The following is a 23702-nucleotide window of genomic DNA, read 5'->3' on the forward strand; positions in this document are numbered from 1 at the left end:
AGTTTTCGTGTGGTATCAGTGTACTACTATTAAACTAAGGAAAAGAAAAGTACCATTATTAACTATAAATTATTTTTTTTGGTACATTATTAAACTGAAAATGCAGGCAAGCTACAATACATACGTTATTAAACAATTAAATCATAATAAGCTGTAAGAGTCAAGACACCACAGTGATAGTTCAAATTCATAGAGACTAGTGACCAGTCGGCTAGTCCTAACATGAGTATATCCATTTGGATTAAATTTTTATATGTATAAAAAATACTTTAAAACAACTAGAGATAATGTATATATCCAACATATGTGGATAATCAAATCTCTCCAATCGGGTAAAACGATTTCCAAAGACACTTATAATTTGAAAAATAAAACCTTACATAAATTTCTTACATTTTATTTATGAATATTTTATATTATTTTTTTACTAATCTTCTGCGAAAAAAATTATATAACTAATTTCAGTTTAAGTGGAGGCATAACTAAATAGTGCATTGATATGATACGTGAAAATATCATACTTCACGTAAATTATGATGATATGATCTAGTTATCCTACTTAATTTATACATTATATTTCTTTCCTGCTTACTTGATGAACTTGTGCCAATGAATCCAAATATTTATTTGAATTAAACGATATTCACTAGTACGTCAAGAGTTTTGTCTCACAACTAGTTAAATCTTCATTATGGTAAAATTCTTCTTTTTGTTTTTAAATCTTCAATATAGACAAGCAAATATATTCACAAAAAAATGGAAATAAAACCAAAATCTAAAATTTGTTTAGATATTTATTCTAATGATTAGAATGACTAGTGGCGAAACTAGTATTTTTTCCAAGGGTATTCAAATTTAAAAGAAGCGAAAAAAATTTACGAGAAAGAGTGTTCAATATGTGTTATATACCTGTAAAACGTAATATTTTACCTACTTATACAGTGCAATTTTTCGATGAGGATGGTCAGTTAACCATCCTTATGACCATGTGACTTCACCGCTAAGAATGACCAACTCTAACTAACGTTTAGCTAGGAAACTAAGAGAAAAGAACTGCACTTTTTTCTGTCCCTTTTTTGTGATAATAGATGGTGTCACGCCTCCTTTTTTTTCGAGGGATAGGGGACAGAAGAGTTTTTTCAATTAAAGTAACATTAATCGAAATGAGATTATTTATTTAATTTAGAGTCGTCACTTGGGATAATTATTATGGTGTCCCAAGTCACCGGTTATTTTAAAATCCCAAATCGAGGAGATTGACTCTATTTATGGTCCGCGAATACAGAAGACCGGGTAAAGAATTCTGTTAACTCGGGAGAAAGTGTGAGGCACTCCCGAGTTCCGCAATTTTAGCACGGTCGCTTAACAATTAATACTTGGCCTGATTATCTGATTTATTACATATTTTAAACCTATTGTGCATTTTATCTTTTACCGTTTTTAATATTTATGAAATTTATTTGAACAAGTCGCGATTTCACACACTCATTATGTTTGTACATATTGCAAATCGCGCCACGTGAAAGGCACCCGCGATTTACAATATATTTATTTTAATTATTTGAAGTTGTGGTCAAGTCGCGTGAAACGCGCACTTGAGTTAGGATTTACATATCATAACTATGTCATGGTAACCGTACTCATAGTCACGATGATTTATTAATCGCGCCTAAAGCAGCTAGCACGTGTTCATAATTTATTTTTTCTTACGAGTTTGAGATCTTTGTGAGGTTAAGAGCTATGGAAATCAATTGTGGAAAATGGGTCGGCTTTTGCTCTTATAAATTGGGCCTGACAGAAACTATTTTGGCTCGGGTAAATTAAAATTGACCATAATACAATTGACCCTTTAAAACTAACTAAAAAGTAGGCCCAGTTACTAGTTCACCAAGCTACTCCATTAGTCCATTGTCCATTAGTCATTATCAGTAGTACATACTTCATTAAACAAACCCAACTCCCTTTAAATCTAATTAACACCCATGTCCCAACTATACAAAATGTGCTGACCAAGACATCTTTGCTTTAACATGTACGAATTATTCGATCTCAAATTTAAACAGAGAATACGTTCCTTCCTACTTCTACACATGACTTTAGATTCATATAAATCAAAAATAAATATACCTTAAACCCAAAATGCACAATCAAACCAACTATTAATGAAAATTAAAACACCAACTAATCATGAAAAACAACTAAACAACATAATATTATGATAAAAATTCATGCCAAATAAAGTCAACAAAGAACTACAATTCAAAGAGATATGACTAGAGCATGACAATAAACATTACTGAAATGGAAAAGAAACGGACCTTTGAGGTGAAAAACTTTCTTTACTATATTGATAAAAAAAAAAACTCCAAGTTTGAATTACAGAAGGAAAGTGCCGGCTACAACTCAAAGGAGAACAGGACGTCGAACAGAGTTCGAACAACCTCGACGGAACCGGATTCGGATGAACGAGAACCTCGCTGAAAATGGATCTCGAACAGGACCTCTTAAACCTCACGCAAACGGGAGAGCGAGGTTGGGACTTGGCTAGACTTTTATGGGTTTCAGAGTGATTTTTGGGTGGTGAAGTTGCTGGTTTTTTCGAAACAAAGACGAAGAAAGAATGACACGAATAGATATTCTCTTAGCGTCGAAGAAGCAAAAACATTTCTCTCAAATCTCTCCTCTCTATTTTTTTTCTCCCTCTTCCCTTTTCCTCACATTTTGTCACGACCCAAAACTAACCCCCGTCGTGATGGTGCCTATCGTGGAACTAGGCAAGCCGACTCATTTTTAAAATAAACCGATATTTTTATTTCAAAGATAATTCAAGGTTATTTAACGTAAAACCTTCATTTAAAAAATTCAAATTAAAGAAAAACAGAAGAGCGGAAAAGAAAAAAAAACTGACATTGGGGTGTCACTAGTCATGAGCATATACTACAATCTGTCTAACAATATCAAGGCTAACTCATCCCGAAAAATAGTTAAATACAACTAGAGGAAGATAAGAGGGAGAAGAGCAGGGGCTGCGATCGCCAAACAGCTACCTTGCTATCTCCAAGAAAATCTACAACCAGAACACTCAATAACCGCTACCGTGTCCAGCTACAACTGAATCTGCACACAAGGTGCAGGGAGTAACGTGAGTACGCCAACTCAGTAAGTAACAACAATAAATAAAGACTGAGCAGTAGTGACGAGCAATAAAGCATACAACGCTCATATCAGGAAATCTCAATAAAATACCACATACTTTTAAAAATCAGGATTTGAATCAAACATCTCGTTTAAACCCAATTCCAGTAAAAATCATTTAAAGACATTTTTCCAATAATTTTTCAAACAAAGGCTCAATGCAAAGGTGAGCAAAAATGATGAAATCATAAACAGCCCCTCGGGCAAAACATCACTCATATACAGCCCCTCGGGGCAAACCTCACAGTCACTCGTGCCACTCGGGCATACCTCACAATCACTCTTGCCACTCTGGCATACCTCACAATCGCTCATGCCTCCCAGTCACTCAGCACTCGGCACTCGCACTCAGTAGGTACCTGCGCTCACTGGTGGGTGTGTACAAACTCTGGAGGGGCTCTTTCAGCCCAAGCGCTATAATCTGCACGGAAAACTCACGTGCTGTAATAATAAAGTATGCTGCAAGCGGGCAGCCCCGATCCATACTCATCCTCACAATCAGGCCCTCGGCCGATATCAAACATAAATATGCTGCAGGCGGGAAGCCCCGATCCACACTCATCCTCAGAATCAGGCCCTCGGCCTCACTCAGTCATAAACCTCTCAAGCCACTCGGGCATTTTAGTAAAACATGGCATTCGGTCCAAAACATTTATATGCATCAAAATAGAGTCATAAAACTGAGTTATGTGGTAAACAAGTATAAACATGACTGAGTATAGATTTTCAATCGTAAACAATGAAAGGATGGTAAGAAACAGCCCCTAAGGGTCCAAACAGCTTTGGTACAAGGCCCAAACATGGCATTCATCCCAATTTACAGAAATTCTTTCTAAAACATATAAGTATCAAATAGTTTCAACAAAGTATGCAATTTTACAGTTGCTACGGGACAGACGAAGTCACAAATCCCCAACAGTGCACGCCCACACGCCTGTCACCTAGCATGTGCGTCACTTCAAAATAATAGAATGATACGAAATTCGGGGTTTCATACCCTCACGACTAGATTTACAATAGTTACTTACCTCAAACCGCTCAAATTTCTACCCCGCAATGCTCTTGCCTCTGGACTCGGCCTCCAAATGCTCCAAATCTATTCACAATCAGTATAATACCATCAATATACGCTAATGGAATGAATTCCACAAGAAAAGCTTCAAAATTAGACCAAAAATCCGAAATTGGCTAAAACAATTGCCCGTGGGGGCCACATCTCGGAACCCGACAAAAGTTACAAAATCCAAAAGCTCATTCAATCACGAGTCTACCCATATCAATATTACCAAAATCCGACCTCAACTCGACCCTCAAATCTACAAATCTTATTTCCAAATTTTTAAGTTCCAATCTCCGATTTACGCCTCAAAATCATGTAATCTAGTCGGATTATTCGATGATAATTCAATATTATGGAGTAGAAGTGATCACAAGGGACTTATCTCAAGTTTTTATTGAAAATATATCAAAAATCGCCTCTCCTCAAGATCCAATTTGTCAAAAATAGCAAATGAGACGAAGTCCCTATTTTTATAATTCTGCCCAGACAACCTCGGTTCTGCCTCGATCTTGGCCTTCGATCCTGGTCCTCAATCCTGGTTCTCGATCCTAGGCCTTTAATCTTGGTTTTCGATCCTAGTCCTTTGATCATGTCTTCGACCCGGCCTTCTACCGTGACCCTCGACCCTGGGCTCGATCATGGCTTCGATTGTGGCCCTCGACCATGGGCTCGATCATGGCTTCCATCATGGCCCTCGACCCTGGGCTCGATTTCTGGGCTCGATTCTGAGAGATTTCTGGGCTCGATTCTGGCAGAAGAAATTTCCAACAAAAGGAAATTGCAGCAGTTGTTGTAGTTCAATTGTTTATCCATTAACCATCCGAAACTCACCTGAGTCCCTCGGGACCTCCATCAAATATACCAACAAGTCCTAAAACATCATACGAACTTAGTCGAATCCTCAAATGACCTCAAACAATGCTAAAACCATGAATTACGCCCCAATTCAAGCCTAATGAACTTTGAAATTTCTAATTTCTACAAACAACTCCGGAACTTATCAAATCACTTCCTATTGACCTCTTGCACACAAGTCCTAAATGACATAACAGAGGTATTCCAATTTTCAGAATTGGATTCCGACCCCGATATCAAAAAGTCAACCCCCGGTCAAACTTCTCAAAAATAAAACTTTCGGCATTTCAAGACTAATTCCTCTACGGACTTTCAAATAATATTTCGGACACGCTCCTAAGCCCAAAATCAGCATACTGAGCTATTGGAATCATCAAAATTCAAATCCGAGGTCATTTATACATAGGTCTATATCGGGTCCACTTTTCTAACTTAATATTTTTCAATTATGAGACTAAGTGTCTCATTTCACTTCGAGTTCCTTCCGGACCCGAACCAACTAACCCGATACAACATAATATAGTTGAATGACACAAAAGAAGTAGAAATGGGGAAAACGGGGTTATAACTCTCGAAACGACCGGCCGGGTCGTTACATCTTCCCCCTCTTAAAGACCCGTTCGTCCTCGAACGGGTCTAGAAACATACCTGGAGTCTCGAATAGGCGTGGATATCTGCTCCGCATCTCCCGCTCGGTTTCCCAGGTGGCCTACTTTACAGGCTGACCTCTCCATTGCACCTTCACTGAAGCTATATCCTTTGACTTCAACCTTCGAACCTACCGATCTAAAATAGCCACCGGCTCCACATCATAAGTCATATCACCCTCCAACTGAACCGTGCTGAAATCCAAAACATGGGACGTATCTCCAATATACTTCCGGAGCATGGAAACATGAAACACTGTATGCACACTCGACAAGCTGGGTAGCAAGGCAAGCTTATAAGCCACCTCTACTATCCTCTGAAGCACCTCAAAAGGCCCAATGAACCGGGGGCTCAACTTGCCCCTCTTCCCAAACCTCATAACACCCTTCACGGGTGATACCTTCAGCAAAACCTTCTCCCCAACCATAAAAGACACATCACGGACCTTCCTATCCGCGTAGCTCTTCTGCCTGGACTGCGCCGTGCGAAGCCGCTCCTGAATCAATTTCACCTTATCTAATGCGTCCTGGACCAAGTCTGTACCTAAGAGCCTAGCCTCACACGGCTCAAACTATCTAACCGGAGATCTACACCTCCTCCCATACAAAGCCTCGTACGGAGCCATCTGAATATTCGACTGATAACTGTTGTTATATGCAAACTCCGCGAGTGGCAGAAACTTGTCCCATGAACCCCCAAAGTCAATGACACAAGCACACAGCATGTCCTCCAATATATGAATAGTGCTCTCGGACTGCCCATCCGTATGAGGGTGAAAAGTTGTGCTTAACTCAACCTGAGTACCCAACTCTCATTGTACGACCCTTTAAAACTGCGATGTGAACTGAGTACCCCTATCTGAAATGATGGAAACTGGGACACCATGCAGTCGAACGTTCTCTCGGATGTAAATTCCAGCCAACCGCTCTGAAGAGTAAGTAGTACCAACTGGAATGAAGTGCGCAGACTTGGTCAGCCGATCCACAATAACCCAAATAGCGTCGAACTTCCTCGAAGTACGTGGGAGCCCAACTACAAAGTCTATAGTGATCCGCTCCCACTTTCACTCTGGGATATCTAACCCCTGAAGTAAGTCACCCGGTCTCTGATGCTCATACTTAACCTGCTGACAGTTTAGACACCGAGCCACAAACCCAACTATATCCTTCTTCATCCGCCTCCACCAATAGTGATGCCTTAAATCCTGGTACATCTTCGCGGCACCCGGATGCATGGAATACCGCGAGCTGTGGGCCTCCTCAAGAATCAGCTCTCGAAGCCCATCTACATTAGACACACATATCTGGCCCTGCGTTCTCAGTACCCCGTCATCACCAATAGTCACATCCCTAGCATCATCTCTCTGAACCCTATCCAGAAAAATGAGCAAGTGAGGGTCATCATACTGACACTCCCTGATACGGTCATAAAGAGAAGACCTGGAGACCACACAAGCCAATACTCTTCTAGGCTCCGAAATATCTAATCTGAAAAGCTGGCCTGCTAAGGTCTGAACATCTAATGCCAAAGGTCTCTCTGCTACTGGAAGATATGCTAAACTCCCCAAACTCTCTGCCGGCGACTCAAAGCATCGGCCACCACATTGGCCTTCCCCGGATGGTACAAAATAGTGATATAATAGTCATTACGAAGCTCCAATCATCACCGCTGACGCAAATTAAGATCCTTCTGCTTTAACAAATACTGCAGACTCCGGTGATCAGTATAGATCTCACAATGAACCCCATACAAATAATGACGCCAAATCTTCAAGGCATGAACAATGGATGCTAACTCAAGATCATGGACAGGATAGTTCTTCTCATGGGTCTTCAACTGCCATGAGGCATAGGCAATCACCCTACCCTCCTGCATCAACACACAACCAATGCCTATCCTCGAGGCATCACAATACACGGTGTAAGAACCTGAAGCTGATGGCAGAACTAACATTGGAGCTGTGGTCAAAGCAGTCTTGAGCTTCTGAAAGCTCTCCTTACATTCATCCGACCACCTGAATGGAGCCCCCTTTTGGGTCAATTTGGTCAAGGGCAATGTAATAGATGAAAATCCCTCCACAAAGCGACGGTAGTAACCCGCCAAACCAAGAAAGCTCCTAATATCCGTGGCTGAGGACGGTCTGGGCCAACTCTACACCGCCTCTATCTTCTTCGGATCCACCTAAATACCCTCATTGGACATCACATACCCCAAGAATGCTACTGAACTAAGCCAAAACTCGCATTTGGAGAACTTTGCATAAAGCTTCTCCTCCCTCAATCTTTGTAATACAATCTTTAAATGTTGAATGTGCTCCTCCTGGATATGGGGGTACACCAGGATGTCATCAATAAATACAACAACGAATGAGTCCAAATAGGGCTGGAATACACTGTTCATCAAATGCATGAACGTTGTTGGGGCATTGGTCAGCCCAAAAGACATCATCAAGAACTCATAATGGCCATATCGGGTTCTGAAAGCTGTTTTAAGAATATCTGAATCCCGAATATTCAGCTGGTGATAACCGGACCTCAAATCAATCTTGGAGAACACCCTCGCTCCCTGAAGCTGGTAGAATAAATCATCAATGCGAGGCAAAGGATACTTATTCTTGACTGTGACCTTGTTCAACTGCCTGTAATCAATACACATTCTCATGGAACCATCCTTCTTCTTCACAAATAGAACCGGTGCACCCCAAGGTGACACACTAGGCCGAATAAACCCCTTATCAAGGAGTTCCTGAAGTTGTTCTTTCAATTTCTTCAACTCCGTCGGTGCCATACGATACGGTGGAATAGAAATGGGTTGAGTGCCCGGCACCAAATCAATACCAAAGTCAATATCCCTGTCAGGCGGCATGCCCAATAGGTTTGCAGGAAACACATCCGGAAAATCACATACCACCGGAACAAAATAAATGACATGAGTCTATGCACTAACATCCCTCACAAAATCCAAATAAGATAGGCAACCCTTTTCAACCATGCGTTGAGCCTTCAAATATGAAATCACCCTACTTGGTACATAATCTACAGAACCGCTCCACTCAAACCTCAGAATTCCCGGCATAGCCAACGTCATCGTCTTAGCGTGACAATCTAGAACAGCATGACATGGAGATAACCAATCCATACCCAATATCACATCAAAGTCAACCATACTGAGCAACAATAGATCCACTCGGGTCTCCAAACCCCCAATAGTCACCACACATGACCGATATACGCGGTCCACAATAATAGTATCGCCCACAGGAGTAGATACGTATATAGATAAAACTAAAGACTCATGGGGCATATCCAGAAAATGGGCGAAATACGAGGAAATATATGAATACGTGGAACCATGGTCAAATAGTACTGAGGCATCTCTGTGGAAAACTGAGACAATACCTGTAATCATAGCATCTGAAGCAATATCATCTGGTCTGGTAGGGAGAGCATAGAAACGGGTCTGACCACCCCCTGATCTGCCTCCCTTTCTAGGGCGACCCCTAGCTGACTGACCTCCACCCCGAGCTGACTGGGCAGGTGGTGAGGTAGCTGGTGCTGTAGTCGGAGGCTGACTCCTCTGCTGAGATAGACCTCCATGACGACGAGGACACTACCTCCACATATTCCCAAGCTCCCCACACTCAAAACAACTTCCTGGTACTGGCGACGGAAACTGAAGGGAACCCCTAGCACTGGGATGACTGGTAGAAGACCCTGGCATGGAAGAGCCCTGAACAGGTGGAGCACGGGATGAACTCTGAACTGGAAGGGCACTAAGTGATGAGTGGCCCTAATGAGAACTGTGAGAACCATGGCTAGATGATGCACCCCGATGAAATGGTCGAGCTGACTGAGCCTGTCTAAAATGACGACCTCTACCGTGCTGAAACTGATCCCCAAAAGGAGCACCGCTGAATCCACCTTGACAACGAGGCCTCTTAGACTCCCGCTCAACCCTCTCCTGACTGCGAACCATCTCAATCTGCCGAGTAATGTCGACAACCTCATCAAAGGTAGCACCCGAAACCTGCTCCCTGGTCATGAGCAACTGTAGCTGATAAGTGAGGCCATCAATAAACCTCATGATCCTCACCCTGTCCGTGGGAACCAACCAGATAGCATGACGGGTCAACTCGGAGAACCGCATCTCATACTGTGTCACAGACATATCACGTTGGCGGAGCCGCTCAAACTGTCTACGCAGCTCCTCTTTGTGTGATCGAGGCACGAACTTCTCCAAAAAGACCACGGAGAACTGCTGCCAAGTAAGGGGTGCTGCGCCAACATGCCTATGCCTCTCGTAAGTCTCCCACCATCTGAGTGCATCCCCATAAAACTGAAAGGTAGTGAATGAGACCCCACAAGTCTCCAAAATACCAGCACTACGGAGTATCCTCTGACACCTGTCCAAAAAGTCCTGAGCATCCTCTCTCTCTGTGCCACTGAAAGGTGGTGGTTGAAGTCTCCCAAACCTTTCCAACCTGCGATGATCATCCTCAGGCATAGCAGGAACCATATAATCCTGAGCAACAGTAACCGGCTGGGCTGGTGGTGCCTCCGGTGTCTGAAGTCCCTGAATAACCTGCTCGGGTGTGCGAGCGACGGGAGTCTGAGTGCCTCCTCTGGCCTGAGAAGTGGCTGCAGCCGTCGAAATAGAGACCATCTGAGCAAGGCCAGTACACGCTGTTAGAATCTGAGCTAGGGCCTTCTGAAGGCCTGGAATCACGATAGGCACAGGTGGTGCCTGAGCTGGTGCATCGACAACTGGAACTTGGTCCTGATCTGGGACAACCGGTGGATCTGTAGGTACTGCTCCAACTGATGTACCTCTGCCCCTACCACGACCTCTACCGCGGCCTTGACCTCTCGCGGCCCTGGCTGGTGGTACTGGTGGCTGGCCTTTCTGACCGGTAGTACGAGTCCTTACCATATGTGAGAGAATGAAACAACAGATGTTTAGTTACTAGAATCAACAGATTCGCACGACAAGAATTCAAGAATATGGAGTTTCCTAAAGGTTCTGTAGCCTCCTGCATATAAGTACAAATGTCTCCGTATCGATCCACAAGACTCTACTAAACCCGCTCATGACTCGTGAGACCTATGTAACCTAAGCTCTGATACCAGTCTGTCAAGACCCAAAACTAAACCCCGTCGTAATGGCGCCTATCGTGGAACTAGGCAAACAGACTCATTTCCAAAACAAACCGACATTTTCATTTCAAAGATAATTTCAAGGTTATTTAACGTAAAACCTCAATTTAAAGAGTTCAAATTAAAGAAAAACAGAAGTGCGGAAAAGAAAAAAAAATCCGACATCGGGGTGTCACTAGTCATAAGAATATACTACAATCTGTCTAACAATATCAAGGCTATCTCAGCCCGAAAAATAGTTAAATACAACTAGAGGAATATAAGAGGGAGAAGAGCAGGGGCTGCGATCGCCAAACAGCTACCTTGCTATCTCCAAGAAAATCTGCAACCAGAACACTAAATAATCGCTACCGTGTCCAGCTACAACTAAATCTGCACACAAGGTGCACGGAGTAATGTGAGTACGCCAACTCAGTAAGTAACAACATTAAATAAAGACTGAGCAGTAGTGACGAGCAATAAAGCATATAACGCTCATATCAGAAAATCTTAGTAAAATACCACATGCTTTTAAAAATCAGAATTTGAATCAAACATCTCGTTTAAACCCAGTTCCAGTAAAAATCATTTAAAGACATTTTTCCAACAATTTTTCAAACAAAGGCTCAATGCAAAGGTGAGCAAAAATGATGAAATCATAAACAGCCCCTCGGGCAAAACATCACTCATATACAGCCCCTCGGGGCAAACCTCACAGTCACTCGTGCCACTCGGGCATACCTCACAATCACTTTTGCCACTCTGGTATACCTCACAATCGCTCATGCCTCCCAGTCACTCAGCACTCGGCACTTACACTCAGTAGGTACCTGCGCTCACTGGGGGTGTGTACAAACTCCGGAGGGGCTCCTTCAGCCCAAGCGCTATAATATGCACGGACAACTTACGTGCTGTAATAATAAAGTATGCTGCAGGCGGGTAGCCCCGATCCACACTCATCCTCACAATCAGTCCCTCGGCTCATATCAAACATAAATATGCTACAGGCGGGCAGCCCCGATCCACACTCATCCTCAGAATCAGTCCCTCGTCCTCAGTCAATCATAAACCTCTCAAGCCATTCGGGCATTTTAGTAAAACATGGCATTCGGCCCAAAATATTTATATGCATCAAAATAGAGTCATAAAACTGAGTTATGCGATAAACAAGTATAAACATGACTGAGTATAGATTTTCAATCGAAAACAATGAGAGGATGGTAAGAAACAACCCCTAAGGGTCCAAACAGCTTTGGCACAAGGCCCAAACATGGCATTCAGCCCAATTTACAGAAATTCTTTCTAAAACATATAAGTATCAAATGGTTTCAACAAAGTATGCAACTTTACAGTTGCTACGGGACAGACGAAGTTACAAATCCCCAAAAGTGCACGCCCACACGCCTGTCACCTAGCATGTGCGTCACTTCAAAATAATAGAATGATACGAAATCCGGGGTTTCATACCCTCACGACTAGATTTACAATCGTTATTTACCTCAAAACGGTCAAATCTCTACCCTGCAATGCTCTTGCCTCTGGACTCGGCCTCCAAATGCTCCAAATCTATTCGCAATCAGTATAATACCATCAATATACGCTAATGGAATGAATTCCACAAGAAAGGCTTCAAAATTAGACCAAAATCCGAAATTGGCTAAAATATTGTCTATGGGGCCCACGTCTCGGAACCCGACAAAAGTTACAAAATCCAAAATCCTATTCAACCACGAGTCTACCCATATCAATATTACCAAAATACGACCTCAACTCGACCCTCAAATCTACAAATCTTATTTCCCAATTTCTAAGTTCCAATCTCCGATTTACGCCTCAAAATCATATAATCTAGTCGGATTATTCGATGATAATTCAATATTATGGAGTAGAAATGATAACAAGGGACTTATCTCAAGTTTTTCTTGAAAATATATCAAAAATTGCCTCTCCTCAAGATCCAATTTGTCAAAAATAGCAAATGAGACGAAGTCCCTATTTTTATAATTCTGCCCAGACAACCTCGGTTCTGCCTCGATCTTGGCCTTCGATCCTGGTCCTCAATCCTGGTTCTCGATCCTAGGCCTTTGATCTTGGTTTTCGATCCTAGGCCTTCGATAATGTCTTCGATCCGACCTTCGACCGTGACCCTCGACCATGGGTTCGATCATGGCCCTCGACCCTGGGCTCGATCATGGCTTCCATCGTGGCCCTCGACCCTGGGCTCGATTCTGAGAGATTTCTGGGCTCGATTCTGGCAGAAGAAATTTCCAACAGAAGGAAATTGCAGCAGTTGTTGTAGTTCAATTGTTTATCCGTTAACCATCCGAAACTCACCTGAGTCCTTCGGGACCTCCACCAAATATACCAACAAGTCCTAAAACATCATACGAACTTAGTCGAATCCTTAAATCACCTCAAACAACTCTAAAACCATGAATTATGCCCCAATTCAAGCCTAATGAATTTTGAAATTTCTAATTTCTACAAACAACTCCGGAACCTATCAAATCGCGTCCGATTGACCTCAAATTTTGCACACAAATCCTAAATGACATAACAGAGGTATTTCAATTTTCAGAATCGGATTCCGACCCCGATATCAAAAAGTCACCCCCGGTCAAACTTCTCAAAAATAAAACTTTCGGCATTTCAAGCCTAATTCCTCTACGGACTTTCAAATAATATTCCGGACACGCTCTTAAGCCCAAAATCACCATATGAAGCTATTGGAATCATCAAAATTCAAATTCGAGGTCGTTTACACATAGTTCCATATCCGGTCCACTTTTCTAACTTAAAATTTTTCAATTATGAGACTAAGTGTCTCATTTCACTCTGAGTTCCTTCCGGACCCGAACCAACTAACCCAATACAACATAATATAGCTGAATGACATAAAAAGAGTAGTAAAAATGGGGAAAATGGGGTTATAACTATCGAAACGACCGGCCTGGTCGTTACACATTTTCTCTTCTATTTATAGAAAAAATTTCGGAATTTTTTCAGTTTTTTTAATTATTTTATTATTTTTAATTTAAAAATACCCCACTTCCCATTTTTCTTCCTTTTAAAAAAAAATTCTCCACTTTTCTTTACTTTTATTTTTTAATTTCCCTCTTTTTACTTTTATTATATTTAAATTTCCATTTTTTTTAGTTTTTTTTATTTTTATTTTTCACTTATTTTACTTTTCTTTTTTTTAATTTCCACTTTATTTTACTTTTTTTTAAATTTTCACCTACCTTTAATTTTATTTTTTAATTCCAACTTTCTTTTATTTTTTATTTTTTAAATTTCCACATTCTTTTATTTTTTATTTTTTATTTTCCACTTTCTTTTACTTTTTTATTAAACAATCTCCACCTACTTTTACTTTTACTTTTACTTTTAAATTCCATATTTCTAATTTTCCTATTTTTTATTCCCATCCAAAAAAAATTTTAAAAATTTATTTATTTATTGGTTTTTTAATTTATTTTATTTTAAAAAAAAAGATAAAAATAAAAATAAAATAATATTAATAGTAATAATTGACCTTTTAAATTATTTTTAATTTTAATCCTATATATAAAAAAAAAGTAACAAGGCTAAAAAATATATATTAAATTTTTAAAAATAATTACACAATAGAAGGTGATCAAAATTCAAATATAGTGAAAAATTAGGTGTTCACGGATGGATGATGAGATCCTCTATCATTAATTAAATGTTTTAATTTCGAGTCTTGCCTAGTGCAAATTTATATTACTTCAACTAATGGGTTTCAGATTCATATGGTTATTAAAAAAAGGTAGACAAATATAACAAAAATAGAGTATCTATTTATAATCCAATACAAGCTTTCCCTTGTTTTCTCTCTGTTTTCCCTTCTCATACTTTTCATTTCTCACTTTGTTGCCTTCCCTTTCCCTGTTTCAAGCAAATGAAGCCTTTATAATCAAATTATCAATCAATGAACTGAGGGATAAAATTACATATTTCTTATAATCAAGGGACCAAATTGCAATTCTCCCACTTCTTTTTATTTTTCCGCTATGTAAAAGAAACATGAAATATCTCCCCCGGCCAACCATCTCTATAAATATCCCATTTCCTTCGCGCCATTCCATTTCAAATGTTCATTCTCACAGAATCGCAGGCGACGTTCTCTTCGAGATTCCTTTTCTAGAATTTTCTTCTCCGATACAGTTTCTTACTCAACACGAAAACGAAAAGCTAAGTTCACAGAGCCGATCGCTTCGATGTTTTCGATTTCTAGGGTTTTACATCCTTGCTTTGTGATCGATTAGGCCACAAAATCAACGTAGAAGGATTCCTACTTCGTGTATATTGGGAAATTCGGCGATTATTTGTGTTTTATTAGAAAATGAGTAAGCTTTTAGGATTATCAGGCATGAAAGGCCGCGATCACTTCAAATCGCTGGCCGGAGCTGGTTTAGGAGCTGCGAAAGCCATGCCGATAACGACGCGCATGTCCGCTGACATGGTTTCTTCTGGAAGTTTTGCGAATTTGAAGCTTACAGCAGGTTATTAGTTGATTAATGTATTAGTTTTCTAAATTTTCTGAAAAAATGTATGCTACTTCTTAAAATAAATTGCTCATTTGTTTCTATCGTCAACAGAGAAATTGGTGAAGGAGCAAGCTTCTGCTAAAACTGATCTGCAATTGGCGGTAATTTCGTTGAAATGTTCCATTTTGTACACCAATGCACGGGTTTGTGTGTGTGAGTGCGTGTGTATGTGTACGCTTGCATGAGTGCATCTTTCTATGCGTGTGGCATGTGTTGGTCCCCATAGATACAGCTGTCAGGTGTAGGCTTATACAGAAAATACAAAGGCTTCTATTAATAATATACTGCTATTAGGATTTAGGTTTTATGCTTGAATTTTGAGGCCTAATGACTTGTAATTTCACTTGTTTTATAACTGTGCGTCTCATAATTGAATGCAGAACTCTAAATTGAAGAAGTTGATTGAAGATATTCATATGCTGGAAGAAAAGTTGCAAAATGCGTACAATGAAAATGCTAAGTTGAAAGTGAAGCAGAAAGAAGACGAGAAGCTTTGGAAAGGACTGGAATCTAAATTTTCTTCAACAAAGACTTTGTGTGATCAGCTAACTGAAACTTTACAGCACCTAGCTGGTGTGGTTCAGGATGGTATGTTACCGTAACTTTCCTTTGAAGAATATCCGGATGCAAAGCAGATAGAACAATCCTTTCTGGCTTTTTAATATTTTTGGATTGTGCACTTGACTCTACAGCTGAAAAAGACAAGGCATCTTTTGAAGATAGACGATCTGCAACTTCTGTTGTTATTGATAACTTGCAGGACAACATTAAAGCCCTCTCTTTGAGGCTGGAATCCTCTGAAGAAACTGTTAGAAATTGTAAGTTAATAATGCCTTATTATGCGATATATTTTTATCACCAATTGAGAAGCTTCTAAGTAGTTAGATACCATATATGCTACTGAATAACTAGAGGTTTATGCTTCTTAGATACTAATGTTTAAAGTTGCCTAACATGTTTTTGGGTTGTCAATAAAGGTAAAAGGGAGCTGAATGAACTCGGTATCGAGAAGGAGAAAATGGAGAACTCTTTCAGGGTTGAACAGAGCAAAAGTATCAGTGTAATTGAGGAGAAAGGTAAATAGCTATGATCTAAGAGCTTTTGTGCTTGTACCTCAACTTTCGATAAATAGCAGATGTTGCGTACAAAAAAATGGTTCTACCGTCTGCCTCAACTAGCTAATCCCCTCTTCTTTTTTATTTATTTATGTTAATTCTGTTGTCTTTTAAGTGCCTGTCCCTTTGGTTGATTCAATATGGACTTAAGCAGTCCACATTCTATTTCACTTTTATTACATGGTTAATTTGTTTTTGAATGATCTATGTGTGACTGCTCTTAACTACATAAGAAAGCTCGTAGACTGGTCTGTAGCTATACCAAAGCCCATAGTTTCTCCTCTATGAACCTGGGGGGGGGGGGGGGAGGGATTCAAGTCTTGTTTGAGATATATCTCTTTTTATATGTTACGCTGTAACTGAAACTGTTCACCGTCTTTGGGAAACAGTTGCATTTGACAATTCTCTTGAAGTCGTCTGTCATTTCAAGTTCTTCTCCATCCATTGGATTCATATTGTGTCCTTTAACATTCATTTAACTATAAAACTTTTCATAGACTTGGTGTCTCCTAAAGAGGTATTAGTGCTCTTTAAGGTCATTTGTCTAGTTAATCAGAAAGAGAAATTTTTCATGTTATGCTTCATTCTGCGCAGAGATGTCCTACTACTGACACAGATCTTAACATCTCTACTTTTTGTGATAATTACCTCTTGGTAACTTTCTCAGTTCTAAATACTTTTCTCCCTTTATTTACTTGTTTCTTTCTCTTATTTTTTTTATAAGATGCCACGATCAAGGAATTCGAAGCTACTGTAGCAGCTAATGGACTTGCAGTGGAGAATTTGAAGTCCAAGTTGGAAGAATTACATCTCGAATCAAGATTAAAAGAAGATGAACTGGAGGACTTGAGGAATGTCAAAAAGAATTTGGATAAAGAAAGAAGTGATTTGGTATCTAGAAATAGCAACTTTGCCAAACAATTAGATACATCACTTCAGGAGATAAAGAACCTTAATGAGTTTGTGAATCAAATGGTGATAAAGTTTACTCATTTGGATAGTCAAAGTCTCGCCTTTGCGGAGAAAATAGTTCAGCTTAATGCTTTATTTGACGCTGGATTTGAAATGATGAGAGAGAAGGGGGAACTTGCTGCTCGGCATGCTCAACGAAAGTTTGACAAGCTCCAGGATCAATATACAAGCGTTATATCAGAGAAAAATTCTCTAAAGTTAGCTAATAAGGACTTGAAGGACAAAGTCTCTGCACTTCAGAACGAGCAGGAATGTGCAATGGTGCAGCATGCTGAAGAATCCCGTTTAGCAGAAGATCGGATTAGAAAATTAGAGTCTGAAGCAGAACTGCTTCTTTCCAAGAAGATGGAGATGGAAGTGCTGATTAGCAAGCTGCAGGAGAATGTTGTCGCTTTATCAGAAAATTCAAAACTATCGGAGAATGAAATGGTTAATTCTTCTCACAGAACATTCATTAGTAACAGTGTCTGATTAAACATAACAAGATCAATTTTCATATCTTGCAGCAAAATTTATTGGTGAAACTCTCTGAGATGGAAACAGATAACAAGGACCATATTGAAAAGCTTCAATCAGACATGCAGAAAAAGGAAGATGAAATCCATATTTTACGCAAGGAAATTGACAAGTACACAGAAACAGTGGAATCACTGGAGAAGCATGTTGCAGAGATTAACAATAAATTGGAGGAGAAAGATAAGCTTGTTCAGGAACTTCAGGACAGGCAGAAACAATTGGAAGCTGAGAGAGAAAAGGTTTTTTCTATGGATACCTTTAGTTTTACAGATCCTACTAAATCCAATACAGTGTGTTTAAATGCCTTGTGTTTTGTACCTTATTGCAGATTCAAGCATCTTTGCTTGCTGCTGAAAGCAACCTTGCAGAAGCTAAAAAGCAGCATGATCAGATGTTAGAAAGCAAACAACTAGAACTTTCTAGGCATTTAAAGGAATTATCTCAGAAAAATGATCAGGTTAATCTTAAAATATTCTATCTGGTGTTTCTGTATATGTTTGCTCCTATCCAACAAGTTACACTCGTAGGATCTTTCTCAGGCCATCAGTGACATCCGGAGGAAGTATGACTTGGAGAAGTTGGAAAGTATCAATCTAGAGAAGGAGAAGGTAGCTATTGATTCTTATGTTGAAGCATATTTTGACTGGAAATATATCTTCGCCTTTCACTTCATTTATTAATCTCAGGCTGAAAAAATTATTGGAGAGATGGAAAGAAACTGTGAGTTAAAGCTGTTGGAATACAGAGAAGAATCTAATCAGAACTTGAAGCATGTACAGGAAGAACATGCTGCTTTGGTATGTATGGTAAAGGATGTACAATTATCATTTGCTTCTTAGGGTCATGAAAACTTCTATATTTTCTAATAAATTCCAAGATTAACACTCTAATTATTCTACTGTATCCCTTCTTTCAAAGTTATTCTTTTGCACACAGTTCAGTTTTATCTTTGTGTCTTCTAGTTTGACTCCTGTCAGATATTAGTGTTTCAGTTGCATTGAAGTTCAATACTCTTTCATGATTCTCACACTTATTTGTTAAGGTTGTAGGGAAACTCTTGAGCACGATGATCCTCATGTAAATATTTTGTGTTCATTTATTAGAATTATTGTGTTATCATGCTTCTCAACGAAAATGAATTTAGGATCTTGCTTAGATCCTCTTAGGAACAACATTTCAAGGTTTGAAATGATACTTGAGGTTCAAACGTGATTTTATGAGTAGTTTGCCAACTGGAATCAAGATTGCGAGTGGGCAACTAAAATGTGATTTTTCACGCTTATGTAGAAGCTACCTTCAAGGAAGCATTTTCCCAAACTTCAACTCTATTTAATTTCCTAAATAACCTTTTCTCATGCTAGACTGTAAATATCTATAAGAACATGTTGGCTATTATTAACTTATCATCAGTTATAGTAGTTTGGTCGCCTAACACATTAAAAGATTATTGTACTTATCCCGTTTGTCAGATCTAATGGATTCTATTTTGCCCACCATGTATCTGGAGTCCAGACAGCCAGTTAGGCTAAGTATGCTGCCAAAGAAACATAAAACCTTCTGCTTGCTTTACTATGTAATTCAGATAAGACACCCAGCACTTCTTGGGCTTCAAAGACAGAAGTGTATGAATATGTTGAAAACAGACTTCATTTAGCCTATAGCTGAAGCATTTTGCCGCAGGTATGTCATATTCAACAAGAACACAGCAAGAAGGAAATGAGTCTTGTTTCCAGTCACAATGAAGAGCTAAAACGTGTCCGACTTCAGTATGAAAATGAACTGAGAGAAGTAAACTTTCTTCAGCTTTGTTTTTGTGTCTTAGCTCATTATTCTGCATGCATATTGCCTTAGTCGCTGAGGTGTGATATTTCTCTCAGAAAACAAGTTCAATGAGGAATGAGCATGAAGCTCAGTTAAGAGCTCTGAGACTTGAGCTTGAGGATGAATGCAGAAGACTGCAGGAGGAGTTGGATATGCTGAAGTCTAAAGTATGTTTTAAATGAGTTTCTACTCACAGTGATTTTTTGTCTTATTGTACTTGTGTCTTATCTCAGGAGGAGAAACAGAGGGCTCTGTTGCAGTTGCAATGGAAAGTAATGGGAAATAATCCGGAAGAGGAAGAAGTGACTTCAAAGAAGGTTTGACTCTTTATTCTTTAGATGCATAGACCGCCCCCGGCCACAAGAGGGAAAAAAGATTCCTATTCTCTCCGGTTAGAAGGAGGTTCTGTTTGATTGTTTTTAGAAATATTTGTTTTTAAGATTTAACATTGGCCATCTTTCACCCAGTTGCTGTCAGCAATCATTACATAGTTTAGTGGATCCTTTCTGATTTAATAGAACTTTCTGAGGATTTAAATTTGATTATCAAAGCATATCGTACTGTAATTAATGAACTATCAAATTGTCAGAAATCAACCACCACATAGCTGTAGGAAGTTATTGCAGTTGAAACACTAGCATATAAATCTGCTGATTGATCAGTTTTTAATTTATATACAAATAGATTATGTTCTCTTCCTTATTAGGTAACACTACAACTACAGAAGTATATTTGTGTTATAATGGTTCAACTTGTGTCTTCTAATCTGTATCTTGTTGTCCACTGAAGTTTTAACTACAAGTTTTATTCGTCTACCAGAGATCTTTTGGATATGACTCGCTCCTACATGAGAACAAATAAAGACTCCACTTGACCTATGATAGAGATTTTCACAACTTGCTATATATTTCTGATCTGAAACTGAAAGAGATGTGGAAGGATTAATTTGATTGCTTACTTGAGGGGATTTTGAACACGTTAAATACAGCCAACTTGGTAAATAAATCTAACTTCAACTATTAGTGCTGAACATTTGTGAAATCTGCAGAAGCACTCTGGGTCATTGACCAAAAGAAACCAATCTGATAGTTGCAAAAAGGGCCAGCTTGCACCGGTGAGAGCTGAAGCTAAGGATGTGGTAAACATGCAAAGCAAAATACTATTCTCGTTGCCTTTCAATATTTCTGTCTAGCTTGCTGATCTTAGCTTATATCTCAACGGTTTGGTAGGATGCACATTATCTGGAAGGAAGTCAAACACCTGTATCAAATTTGTTGAGGAAAGTGGAGAAGGTGAATACAGGAAGTGTTATTAGTATGCCCAAACATAGTAGGAAGGTAAGTGGCTAACTGCAATTATCTGTAATCCAAACGGTTCCCCTTAATTAGCTTTCTGCAAAATTAGTTTTGAGAATAAGTAGCACTTAGTGCTGTAGAATGAGTTAGCTGATGCCTTATCTCAGTGCATGCAACCCAGATTTATTACAGATTATTTTTGCATTAGATAACTGATTTTCAGCATCTTACTTATGCTCTGATTTCATCCCCTTTGGTGAACATACCTTCTTAAGATCTGCATGGTTATTTCTGCATTTAGCCTTTTCAGTTGATCATCACAGACACCTAAATTGGTCTTTGTGTCCTATCTCACTTATTTTTCTTGATCGCTTCGTAAATTGCAGGTGACTCATCATGAATATGAAGTTGAAACCACAAATGGCAGAACAATCACAAAACGAAGAAAAACGAAAAGCACAGTCATGTTTGATGTACGTAAAATTGAATCCTTAGCAGCATTGCTGGCCATTGTTACCAGATTCAATCTGTCAGTTTCTAGACTTCTGGCCCGCCAATGTATGCGATGAGCCTAAACTTTATATTACTGATTATGAAAGGATCCATCAAAGAACAAGAAGAAAAGGACACCAAAAGTGAAGACTCCCAGAGAGGTTATCAGGGTATGACTCATTCATTGACTTGCTTTGTGTTCACCTGCCTTTGTTACCAGATTCCAATATATCAGTGTTACTACCCTGTTGTCATGTCAATGCTGAGATGACTAACCTTTATATTTAAAGTATCCATTAAAGCACAATCATAAAGAGACACCAAAATTCAAGACTCACAGAGAGGTTATCAGGATATGAATCAGTATTTGACTTGTTTGTCTTCACTTTCCATTAATGGTCCTTTGTGGCTTGATCTAAGAATCGGGCACGTCTCCTTAGTGGTGCTTCAAGAGCTTAACTAGCTAAAAGAGTAATGACTGACAGACAAATCTCCATTTATAATATGCTCAGCTTTTTCTACTATTCGTATATGTTTTGCAGAGCATTAAAGGAGGAAGTCATCCAAAACCTGCAAACATAGGTGATTTATTCTCGGAAGGATCTCTGAATCCATATGCTGATGATCCCTATGCGTTTGGCTAGAGGTACTACTATTTATTCTGATTGCAGAAACCTCAAGAAAAAGACTTTATTGTTTTTCTTGTCATGCTGTGCTGTTACACTTTCAGTCTGTTCCCAATGCATTAAATATTTTGTCTATGTAAAGATACAGCTACCGAGCGAGCACAGAGTTTTGGGCAAACATTTTCTTGCACTTTTTAGAAACAAAAATGAAGTGTTATTTCATTCTGATATGCACAAACCTTTCAAAAGTAACAGTATACTATCTTCCTCTCATAACTGTGAAAACATTATCAATCAGCTCCCATGCATTAAATGATCTCCCCCTCCCCTCCCCCCCCCCCAAAAAAAAAATATACCGCTATTGATTTAGTACACATTTTTCAGGGGACATTTTTTATAACTTGTCAGAAGCAAAAAATAGAAGAGTGATCAGGTTTTGTGTTTTTGCAACTTTATCAGGAGAGATGGTGTACATTTTCCGTTCTGATTCATTTCTGTCGTTATATCTTATAGTACATCTGTATTTCCTTTGGCGTTTAGCCACATGCCTCGCATCCTTATTTTAGTTTCTCACTGGAATAGCTTATCTGGCAAAAGCCTTAAATATTAATTTTATCCTTTCTCAGGTGAAGATGTCCCACTCCAGTGCAGAGCTTCCTAGAGAATCTGAAACTTTGACCTGGAAATGTGTGTGCGCTGATTCTTTGATTGCAGACGTATAGCTGGCTGCTTTCCACATTGCAAGGAACTAGAATTTTACTTCCCCCAAAAATAAAACTGTATATAACTGCAATTAATGTGTGAAAAAAATTCTGGGAGAAATAATGTGATAAGAGCTCGGTTGGAGAGGACGTGCACCAGTGTAAAGTCACCAGTTGCGTAGAGCTACATTTATTTTTGTTATGTGCTTCCAAACTGCATTAGCTTAGCTTTTGTTGTACTTAATCTTTGATTGTGGTTTTTTTTAGGCCGAGTGGAGATTCCATTAGATTGGTAAAGACTTGTAAGCACAAAGCCACCGCTGCCACTCATCTCCTGCCCAACATATGCACACACAAATAGAAATTCCGGGTCTCCTAACACTAATTTCAAATGAAACATCAGAATCAGATGACTTTCCCTCCCCTATTTTTATGTCATAAGAAAAAAACCTCCTATATTGCATTATAGGAAAAAAGAAACGTCAACTTCCTCGTTATTTAGAGGTGTAATTTGACAAAGTATATGACTCATCCTCGTGTGCAGTCATAAATGCCTCTGTTGAAGTTGCACTACTATGAGGAAATAAAGATACTTGAGACTTGGAAAAAAATACACTTGGGAGTTCTCTAGTCCCTTATGATGCTGCAAATATTGCGTTGTACCAATTTTATATTCATCTGAAAATCACTGCCGCCTTTTCGG

The 23702-nt window shown here is 39.3% G+C and overlaps 1 protein-coding gene across 1 annotated transcript; it reads left to right on the forward strand.

The window, feature by feature from the left end:
• The first annotated feature begins 14765 nt into the window (after positions 1-14765).
• On the forward strand, positions 14766-23654 carry LOC104107427 (synaptonemal complex protein 1-like). Its single transcript, XM_009616227.4, has 19 exons — positions 14766-15416; positions 15513-15562; positions 15842-16049; positions 16154-16279; positions 16439-16537; positions 17301-17977; positions 18055-18303; positions 18393-18521; positions 18604-18672; positions 18751-18861; positions 19745-19852; positions 19942-20052; positions 20119-20202; positions 20934-21023; positions 21115-21222; positions 21567-21653; positions 21780-21842; positions 22215-22318; positions 22925-23654. The coding sequence occupies exons 1-18, from the start codon at positions 15257-15259 to the stop codon at positions 22314-22316; spliced, it is 2631 nt and encodes an 876-aa protein (XP_009614522.1). The 5' UTR covers positions 14766-15256; the 3' UTR covers positions 22317-22318; positions 22925-23654.
• The last annotated feature ends 48 nt before the right edge of the window (positions 23655-23702 follow it).

This window comes from Nicotiana tomentosiformis, chromosome 4 (genome assembly GCF_000390325.3).
Source record: "Nicotiana tomentosiformis chromosome 4, ASM39032v3, whole genome shotgun sequence".
Taxonomy (NCBI): domain Eukaryota; kingdom Viridiplantae; phylum Streptophyta; class Magnoliopsida; order Solanales; family Solanaceae; genus Nicotiana; species Nicotiana tomentosiformis.